The 11,130-nt window shown below is 44.7% G+C and overlaps 1 protein-coding gene across 2 annotated transcripts in view; it reads right to left on the bottom strand.

The window, feature by feature from the left end:
• The window catches only part of DSTN (destrin, actin depolymerizing factor), a 44,294-nt gene extending 43,557 nt beyond the window's left edge, over window positions 1–737 (bottom strand). The window contains exon 1 of one of the 2 annotated variants that reach the window (XM_023626083.2): window positions 263–737. In XM_023626083.2, coding sequence (XP_023481851.1) covers window positions 263–265 — 3 coding nt within the window. In that variant the 5' untranslated portion in view covers window positions 266–737. The remainder of the gene's footprint in view (window positions 1–262) is intronic. The other variant, XM_070247101.1, reaches the window with a different exon arrangement.
• Window positions 738–11,130: the final 10,393 nt, after the last annotated feature.

Below are 11,130 nucleotides of genomic sequence, written 5' to 3' on the forward strand. Positions count from 1 at the left end.
TGTCGCACCATGCGCGGCGGGAGCAACCGCGAGGCGACGCTCCCGGGCGGTGGCCTCACGGCAACGGCGGGCGACGCCGCGGAGCCGCCCCGGGGCGCGGGGGCCCGGCGGGGGCGAGGGCGGCGGGAGCGGAGACCCTCCCGCCGGAGACCTTCCCTCCGGAGACTGCAGCAGGCCCAGTCACTCCCCGGGCGGCGGTGCGGCGCTCGCCCCTCAGCCCCGACCCCTGGAGCCCCGCCGCCTCGGGCTCCCTCCCACTCACCATCTTCGCCGCGGCGGTAGCAGGGACCCGGGGGAGGGAGCCGGCCGGCGCCGAGTCTACAGACCGTCCACCTCACGGGAGCAGGAGCGAGCGACCGAGCGAGACGGCGACGCGGCGCGCGAGCCTATCAGGGGGCGGGCGCCTGGGTGCGCGCCTCGGGCCCAACCGCGGCTGCGCACGTCACGCGCTGCCCGCCGTTGCTACGCAACCGGCCGGCCTGGCAACGCCCCGCCCAGGCGGCCGCGCGGACTCCCGGAGGGTGGGAGTGTTCGTCACCTTCTAGAGACTGGGGGACCCAGTCCCCCGTCACCAGTTCGGGTTTATGGAGATTGGAGTGGTCCCTCTGTCATCTGCTAGGGACGAGGAGGGGAGCTTGCGCGGGCACCTGCCGGCTAAGGGCGAGCAAAGGACGATGCGGGGAGGGCGAGCCCCCCATGGGGCGGGGCCACGTGGCTCCCCGCCCAGGCGCCGCTGTGGCCGCTGCAGGGAAGTAGCCACCTGGCCAGGTGTGCGCCGCCTCTGGGGGCGGGGCCTGAGAGGGGGCGGGAGAGGGTGGGCGGGGCCTCGGAGGAAGAGACTTGGGGGAGGACCCACGGGAGCCCCGGCGCGGGCCCCAGCAGAGGGGACGTATCCCGCATTTTTTACCTACTTTGGTCCGATTCCCGCCATCCTCCCCTGATTGGCCCAGCCCAGCACGTCGGGCCCTCGCGTGAGGGGAAAAATCTGCACATTTTTCCTCCTTCCCGAGGCGACTGTGGCCGTTCAGAGTGCTCTGTGAGTCACCGCTAATTTCAGGTCTGGAAAAAACAAGGAGTGATTTATTTATCTTTGGGAACAGCCCAGGGAAGGAGGCCCGGCAGTCCGCAGGGGTGTGGCTGGGAAACAGCAGAGTTGTCTTGGGATGATGGCGCCAGACCCCCTGCCCCGATTTTGGGGTTTTTGATTTGGGATTGTGTTTTTTTTTAATGGGCGGTTGCATCAGAAACACAGTTTTCAGAGAGCCAGAAGGAATCCCAACGTTTTTCCTGAGGGTGTTTTTGTGGTGAATAAAGGGAACAAAGAATTTCCAACTGGGATGATTACTTTAAGTTTTACTTAATTTAGGTTACTGAGAACATCACGGCCTCTACCAAAACTATTTTAATTCTCCAAATGGGAGGTCTTTGGACAAGATGGTCAGTACGTTTTTGTTTTTTCTGGGCACTATATAAAATCTAGGTTGTACATGGCTTTTTTCTGCCCACCCAACATAGAAACTCCTTTCTCGTTACTCTCGTCCTGTTTTTTTGTTTTGTTTTCTTTTTAAGAAAGGAAGCAAGTTATGGCAGTGCTACTAAGCCCTTACCACCTGCTAGAAGATTTTTGAGAGGCTAGAGCAGTGGTTCTCTGCTTTAAAGAGAACTTGTTCAAAGTCATATTTGTGTGCCCCACCCCGAGAGTTTTGGACACCAGTATATCTGGGATGAGACCTGATAATTTGCATTTCTAACAATTCCTGGGTGATGCTAATGCAGTTGGTTAGGTACCACAGTTTGAGAACAAAGAACCCACCTGTGCCCAGCTGCAGCTCCCACCCTTTATTTCTCTGTCTGCCTGGGACTGAATGCCGGCCCCCCCCGCCCACCCCCTTAATCCTCAAGACTTCCTTTCCAGTCCAAAATTGAATCGTGCTCTTTTAAGGACAGATGTCCGCCTGCTCCAGCCTCTCTTCTGCATTTCATCCTCCACTCCGCCACCAGAGTTATGTCCAAACCTAAGAATCTGATCCTGTCACTTTCCTACTTAGAATTTTCTACTGCTTCCTCCAGAATGCTCAGCTGCTCAGTCTGGCTTTTCACCTCTGTCCTCAGCCTGCTTTTCCTGCCTTATCTCCCAAAGTGGTCGATTTGCTTCCAGACTAAACTTCTCGTCCAAGAACTCTTCTTGCTCTTTCTAACTGCCATAATCATGGGCCTGCTCCTTTCTGGCCTGCACCCTTCCAGTCTGAAGGCCTCTGGCCACTTCCAAGGGGATCAATAGTGTTCTTTCTATAATTCCACGGTTCATCATTTCTCAAATCTTGATAATCATCCAGATCACCTGAGGATCTTGTTAAAACGCAGATTCTGGGTTTTAGGGGTGGGGTCTCGGATGCCCCCGTAAATTTGGATGCTGCCCGTCCTCAACTTTGAGTCGTGAGATCTTACAGGTTTTTCCCTTGTAATTGCTTGTCTTATATACACAAATATTACCACTACTGCCAGATTAGACTGCGTTCCTTGAGGACAAGTTGTGTTTAGGATGCATCTTATATATGGACTAGCATAGTCCCTGATATACAGTAGGTGTTTAATACATGTTCAGTCAGTAAACCAGTATCTGAAGAGGTTTTGCAATTCATCAGGCAAACTTCTGTATCAGTTCATTGTAAGCTAATATGAGCCCCCATTTTTCTTGAGGTCCCATTGAACTTTAACCTTTCCATTTACACATAAGTTTCCTAGATATTTTCATTCTTCCTCATCCCACAGAAGGATAAGGCTTTAACATAAGGTCTCTCCTTCAGTATGAGATGGGTGTATTCCATTTCTCATTTAGAAAACATATTTAACAATATGTTGTTGCATACTTAACAATCTGTGAACATATAGGAACTTTCATTTAAAACCATTAATGTGAGTGGCAGGGAAGAATAAATTATACATTAAGGAGAAGCTTGAAAAGACATGTCTGTTAATCGATAGCCTGGAAAAAGCTTTTTTGCAAGACAATATAACCCTGTCAGTATATAGTGTAGAATAAACTATTTTTAGTTTCTCACCTGCCTCCCCACAAAATCATCCGTTCCCTATCTCCTACCCTTGTTTGTGTCTGTAGTCTTTTTAAAAAATAATTTTAATCATACGAGCAAGACATGAATATATTTTCATTATAAAAGATTCGAACAATACAGTAAAGGAAAGCCTTTGTGCACCCCTACTCTCCATTCCTATAGTTTCAGTCCCCTGCTCAGAGGTGACCACTGCTATCACTGCAGTCTACTTTACAGAGGAATAAACCTTGTGCGCGTGTGTTGTGTAATGGTTGTATGCTGGGTGTGTGGTGTCCTATAGCTTGCTTTAAGATGTTCTTGATTTTCTGCCTGCCGAATCTGTCCATTGCTGAGAGAGGGGTGTTAAAGTCTCCCACCAGGACAGTGGATTTCTCTCTTTCTCCTTTCACCTCTATCAGCTTTTACCTCACGTAGTTAGACACTGTGTTATTAGGTGCATACAAGTCAAGAATTGTTATGTCTTGGAGAATTGATCCCTTTATCATTGTATAATACCCTTCTTCATCTCTGATAACTTTCCTTGCTCTGAAGTCTACTCCATCTGAAGTTAATATAGCTACTCACACTTTCTTTTGCTTGGTGTTAACATGGTATATCTTTCTCCATCCCTTTACTTTTAATCTATATGTGTCTTTATATTTAAAATGGGTTTCTTATAGACAACATATAGTTGGATCATGTTTTTTGATTCACTCTGAAAATCTGTCTTTTAATTGGTGTATTTAAGCCATGACATTCAAAATTATTATTGGTATAATTGGATTATTAACTACAATGTTAGTTACTGTTTTTTAATTTGTTGCCATTTTCTTTATTCCTATTTTAGTCTTCCACTCTCTTTCTGCCTTTTTTTGGCTTTAATTGAGCATTTTATATGATTCCATTTTTTCACCTTTCTTAACATATGTTATGCTTCTTACTTTTTTTAGTGGTTGCCCTACAGTTTGCAGTATATCTTAACAACTAATCCAAGGCCACTTTCAGATAACACTATCCCACTTCACAAGTAGTGTGAATATTTTATAATAACAAAATAGTCCTAGTTCCCTCCTCCTGTCCCTTGTGTTATTGCTATCATTCATTTCACTTATGTATAAGCATACATAAGCATATATATACACACACACAAGATATATAAAGATAAGCATATAAAATTAAGTACCTTGTTGCTATTATTATTTTGAATAAACTATCCATTAGATCAACTACGAATAAGATAAATAAAAGATTTTATTTTACCTTTACTTACTTTTCTTCAGTGTTCTTCCTTTCATTACGTAGATCCATAGATCCGACTTCTGACGTATATTATTTTCCTTCTCTCTAAAGAAGTTCTTGTAACATTTCTTGCAAGACAGGTCTACTGGCAACCAGTTCTCTCAACTGTTGTTTGAGAAAGTCCTTATTTCTCCTTCACTTTTGAAGGATAATTTTGCATAATTTGCATAATGGGTTGGTGGATATTTTTTCTCTCAACACTTTAAATATTTCACTCCGCTCTCTTGCTTGCATGGTTCTGAGGAAAAGTCAGATATAATTCTTATCTATGTTCTTCCACAGGTAAGGTGTTTTTTTCCTCTTGCTGCTTTCAGGAATTTTTTCTTTGCTTTTCTGTAATTCGAAAATGATATGCCTAAGTGTAGTTTTTTGGGATTTTGTTTGTTTGGTTGGTTTTTTTGGCATTCATCCTGCTTCGTGTTCTCTGATCTTCCTGGATCTGTGGTTTGGTACCTCACATTAATTTGGGGAAATTCTCAGTCACTATTGTTTCAAATATTTTTTCTGTTCCTTTCTCTTTTTTTTCCCTTCTGGTCTTCCCATTATGCATGTATTACACTTTTTGTAGTCCCTGAATATTCTGTTCTGTTTTTTTCAGCCTTCATTCTCTTTGCTTTTTGGCTTCAAGGATTCTATTGATATATCCTTTAAGGTAAAGATTCTTTCCTCAGCTGTGTCCAATTTATTAATAAGCCCATCAAAGGAATTCTTCATTTCTGTGATTTTTGCCTTTTAGTATGCCTTGTAAGTTTTTCTTGATAGCTGGCCGTGATGGACTCTGTATAAGGAACTGTGGTAAACAGGCCTTTAGTAATGTGGTGGTGAGGTGTGGGGATAGGGAAGGGTTCTATACAGGTGTACTTCGTTTTATGGTGCTTCACTTTATTGTGCTTCACAGATAATTGCATTCTTTACAAGACCTTCCACCACCAAAAAAGATTACAACTTGCTGAAGGCTCAGATGATAGTTAGCATTTTTTAGCAATAAAGTATTTTTAAATTAAGGTATGTACATTGTTTTCTTAGACGTAATGCTATTGCACACTTAATGGACTACAGTATAGTGTAAACATAACTTTTCTATGCACTGGGAAACCAAAAAATTCATGTGACTTGCTTTACTGCAATATTCACTTCATTGCAGTGGTCTGGAACTGAACCCACAGCATCTCTGAGATGGGCCTGTAGTCCTATGATTAGGTCTCAGTCTTTTAGTGAGCCTGTGCCTCTGGACTGCGAACTCACATAAGCGTTTATCAGTACCCGCCCCGCCCCCTGTAGGTGGGGCAAGATGGCTAGAGTGGGCTGGAGTTGGGTCTTTTCCTTTCCCAGGTCACTTAGGCTCTGTTAATACCCCAGCAGGTTAGGCTCTGGCAACTCATTTCCCCTGAAAGCAGGCCTTGTTAGAGTGCTCTGGTGTATTTCAAAATGGTTCCTTTTCCCCTCCCACTGCCAGGAGCTGGAGGGAATTTTTCTCTGATATTTACTGTGGGAACCTGGTAGAGCTTCTGGAGGTAAAACTCACAAAAGTGTTGGGTAGCCTCTATGACTGAGTCTCCCTAAAGTTTTTAACTCTCAGGCATGTCCACATTGACTGAGCCTTCAGCAGTTTGTCAGTGGTAGGTCAGGGTTTCCCACCCTGGCACTGGTTCCCATCGTGCTGGCTCCTCATGCGTCTCGGCTCTGGTAAGCCGCAGCACCTGCCCTGTATTTGCCTGTCTCTCTTCAGTTGGGGGGCATTGGTTTGCCCTGTGTCCTCCCCTCTCTTATGGATCCAAGAAGAGTTGCCTATTCAGCGCAAGGCAAAAGTCCTACTTGTTATTAGGGCTGAGTGGCAACTCTAAGCTCCTCATGTGAGGAATTGGAAACTGGAAGTCCATGCTTTCCCTTTCAAAGAAACTTCCCAGAAGTAGCAGACAGGCGTTCCACTTTTGTCTCATTGACCAGAACTTAGTCATATGGCTGCAAGAGAGGCTGGGAAATGTGGTCTGTTCTCTGAGCAGCAGTGTGCTCAGCAAAGAAATTGGGGTTCCTTTACTAAGGAAGAAGGGAGGAATGGATATTGGGAGATAACTAGTGGTGACTGCCATAGGTAGATATTAGTCCCATTCTAAAGATGAGGTAAGATGCAGAGACATTCCTTAGTAGCCCAGAGGAATAAGCAATCTGCTCTCAAGCCCATGACCTTTAACATCAGCCGCGTGACACATCACTCATGGATGATGCTGAACAAGAGAACTGAGATACCTCTTGTTGCTTCCTTAACACCACAGAGGGGGTTTATACAAAACGAAGCAAATGGAAGCTGTAGAAAAGACATTCCAAACATTCAGGCAGCCCCAAAGGCCAGGCATCTATTTTAGGAAAGAGCTAAATATATTTAAGTATATTCATGGGGATGATGCAGTACCACATGGTAACGCTATTGATTTCTCTGTGAGTCCTTGTGTGGAGTACAAGTCATATACCATTATTTTATAATATTAAAAAGTGAACGACTAGGATACGTGTTTTTCAGGTAATGTACATCTTGAGTTAAACTATAATGAAATGGAGTAGAAAGTGGCACAACGATCTTGACCAATGGTTATTAGCCCCTCTTGGGCCCTGTGCTCCTTTTGAGATTCTGATGAAAAGTATAGACCCTCTCTCTAGAAAAGTAGACATTTGTTCCTACTCACAAAGCTTGGCCTCCAATTTCAGGGAGCTCATGGACTGCCCTGAAGCCCATCCATTAACCTAGAAATTTCAGGAAAAGTTTTGGGAAATGCTCTAAAAAAGAAATTCAAGGTAGGGATAAATGACCAGTCCTACATTCCTCTCCAACAATCCACAAGCCAAGATCAGAGTTGGTATCACACTGGTTATCAGTTTAGCATGAAATCTTCCAGGCACTTAGAACATAGAGCATTTTTTTAAGTGGCCTCAACAATGCACATAGGAATAAAAACAATGCAGCTTGTTTTTGTTCACTCACTCCACAGTATATCTTAGGGAGCTATCCATATCATCTCCCCATTTTTCAGAAGCGTGGTACATTCCCGCTATGGTTCTGGTTGGGTTGCTGTGCTTCTGGAGAAAGAAAAAGGAGCCACAAAAGATTCAGAAAGGGACAAATAAAGGAATCAAGTATTTAAGGATAGACTAAATGACGTTAAACTCTTCAGAATATAAAGAAGCCTGAGGGTTGAGTGTAATCGTAAGTTATAAAATCATGAAGGGTAGGAAAGAAGTGAACAGAAATTTTGCAGCAAATTCTAAAATAAAAATGGGGCTTAAAGCTCAAAAGATGTAATTTGGGGGAAAATAGAAGGACTATTTTACATCATGGGTCAGGACAGGAGGAAGACGGCAGATGAAGGAGAAGGAAGGCATGTCACAGACAGTAACCAGCTGGTAATGGTGAGCTCTCTGGTTGGGACCCATTTTTCCCCACCCTCATTCCATGTTCTCGGCAGACCTCTGCCTTTCCCACAGTTGCTGTAGGGCAGGAAAACCTCAGAGCCAGCAAAGTGCCCACCCCAGAGGCTGGCAGGTAATGTCAAGGCATAAAGTCAATGCTGGAGCCCTAGTGGGGTGTGGGGAGCTGATATGAACACGTGCAAGTGGGCTGCCCAAGCTGGAACTTTTCCTCACCCCATTCCCATTGTTGTGCCTACAAGGCACCAGCTCTGTTCAGAGCATGAATAAGACAAGATTCCTGCTGTGCTGGAGCTCAAATTCTAGTCGGCTGCAGGCCGACAATAAACAACGAAACAAAAAAGTATTGCCTAGTGGTGAGTGCTTTGCTGACAATAAGACGGGCTGATGTGACAGAGGGTATCTGGGGGCAGGGAGGACACATTTAAATCAGTGCTCTGAGCAGTCGTCTCCAAGGAGTTGGAATTTAGGCTGAGGCTTAAGTGCCAAGAAGGACCCAGCTGTGTGAAATTAGGAGCGGGAGCATCCCAGGCAGAGGGAAGGAGTTTGGTGTGTTCAAAGGACAGAAGGAAGAGAGTGGGGCTGGATCCAGGGTGGGTAGACCCAGATGAAGCTGAAAGGGTAACCAGTAATCACATCATGTAGAACCAGGTAGACCATGGTAAAGAGATGGGAGTGAATTAATGCAAAAACTGACAGCCTCCGTGTAAAGCATTGTATTTATAGTTAAACTATTTTCAATAAAATTGAAATATATGTTTGGCTGAATATAGGAAATGGACAATATTCTATTATCTTTGGCTTACAAAAACAGAAATTTCTTATGCTTCAATCTAATACACACTACATAGGTAGCACTCCCAGCAGCTTGGCCTTTTTAAATGATGTTTGATCATCTCATCATCTGCTATTACCACCTGAATTTCTCATGAAAAAAAAGAGGTAAGTGTTAAAAAATAAAAGTTTGTGTTTGGAGGCAAAACAGGTATCTTGCTTACATTCACAAGGGGATGCCACTTTGAAATATTTTCAAATATTTGATGGATGTTTACAAGGATCCTACTGTGTGCCAGCTGTGGCCATGCCAGCTACCAGGAATACAAAGATGAATAAATCATGGGCCCTGCCACAAGGAGATCATGAGTGAAAACAGATCAGCGCCAAGATAAACATGGCCCAGGTTCCCTTGGGAATTCTCAGCATCCTAATTGGTGGTACAGATCATACCAGGGAGATGTTACCGATCTAATGAGTGAGGTATCCAGAGAAGAAGGAAGTGTTTGTTACAACATGGTTTCTCACTTAGGTTGGTGAATATGGGTATGGAAGAGATGGCTAGAGGGCTCACTTAGGTTGGTGTTTGGAGGAAAGAACACCAATGTTCCTCCCAAAAAATTAGAGTCCATGGACCAAGATGCCTAGATAGATACAGATGTGATTTTCTTTTTTTTTTTTTTTTTTGATTTGGGGGGCTGCTGTGGCTTGCTTCCTAGTTTTCCCTTCTTCTGGGAGTGGGAAGAGGGATGTCAACTGATGGTTCAGCCAAAGAAACCCAGCTCTGCCCCATGAGGGAACTCGGAGGAAGTTCAAGGACAGTTGCACCAGAGACAGCTAGGGGACAATGGCTGTGATGTGAAAAGACCTTGACAGCTTCCTCTCTTTCCCCATCCTGCCTGGCCCTCTGGAGAGGGTTCAGGCTTTTGGGTAAAAAGAGTGCTTCAGGCAACAGGTAACATACCTTGAATGGCTTTGAAATGTCAGAGAAGGATCCTCCACTCAGGAGAAAGGATGCATGAAGACTGATAGATGCTGGGTGTTGGATTTCAGGTTCAGCATTTGTCCTTTTATTTTAAACAACTCTAGGAAAGAAACACCCATAGAAGGTACAACGGGTTGCGGGTTTATTTTATGACTCATGGAAACTTCTAAAATGATAAATATTGGCTCAACAGTAGCCTGACATAAGAAACACTCAACTAAACCTGACTCTATGGTTACAAGAAACAAGAAGAGTGTATTCAACAAATAAACTGTGACTCCACTTCCCTTGCAAGCTTTCAGAGAAAAAAGAGCAGAAAGCATTGCCTGTATTCTGTGAGGTGGCCTTCCTGGCTGTCCCGAGTTATTTGTTTTTCCTGAGGCCAGAGACTTTCCTGAGATGATTGCAGGATCTTACTGGCCAGGAAGCCATTTCAAATGTCTTTGGGTTTATACTTTATGTAGTCCAGACTCTTTTTGGCTAATATAATGAAAATGCTTTACCAATCATAAAAACCAATGAGGGTGACGTTGGAAATATTTTCGCCTCAGGAAGAAAAAAAAATGGAAAGTAAATATTTTCTTTCCTGAGTAAAAATCCCTCCATCTCTCTGTGTGGAAGAAACAAGGCATTCTGGAGAGATGTTTGGAATCCAGAATATGAACTGTTTCACAGAAAAATTTAGAAATTATGAGCCATAAATAATGGTCGGGCTCCGCCTGAGTAGAGTTTTTATGTCTCATGAAACAAAGTCAGTGTTACCCTAACTTCCCCTCGGCTGATTTTATTTCCTAAAGGAAATGTACTTGACTAATATTCATACCCAGTGAAAAGGCTAGTGTAACAACTTACCAAAACCTAGCAACGACAGCTCGAATCTGCCTTTCGGCTGGTTTATCCTGTGTGACTGTTGTAGGTTTATTAACAAAGCCGCATTACTTACAGGTGGCGTTCTTTAGAATCGGCTATCCCAGTACACACACACACACACACGCACACACACACACACTTTACAGTCTGAATACGTAGTGAGGAGGATTCATAAGGAAATAAAGTGAGAAAAGACTCAGACTACAATTCCATACTTCAAATAAAATGGCTAAAGGGACTGTTAAGCCTGTGAGGCTCCCAAGGTGGGGACCCAGGAGGAGGCACCAAATCTGAAAAGATGTTTTGGCAAATGTGCCAGGTCATGTCCGTGACCCTCCTACAGTCACAGGCACTCAGACTTCCCTTGAGAGACAGGAGGCCGTGTTGGGACAGACGTAGACACCCAGGGCTGGGACTCTGGACCACATCGTGGGGAGCTTGGAGGGCAGAGAAACACTAAGGCCATTCCATAAGCTCTGGTAGAGAATCCACTTTGAGTTAGGAGGGAAACGAGGTGCCCGGCAGGGTCTGGAACACAAGTTCGGGTGGGAAGGCATATGCAATAAGACACTGCATCTGACTGCCCTTTGACCCAGCTGCTGGGGAACTTAGCTCAAGTTTCTCCAGAGAGAGAAACTGCGAGAGCCAGATTAATCAGAGAGATGTGCCGTGGGGCCTGGAGTCGACTCTGAGGAGACAGGACTTCTCCTTTGGAAGGCCTGGCCCTCC

This window comes from Equus caballus, chromosome 22 (genome assembly GCF_041296265.1).
Source record: "Equus caballus isolate H_3958 breed thoroughbred chromosome 22, TB-T2T, whole genome shotgun sequence".
Classification (NCBI taxonomy): domain Eukaryota; kingdom Metazoa; phylum Chordata; class Mammalia; order Perissodactyla; family Equidae; genus Equus; species Equus caballus.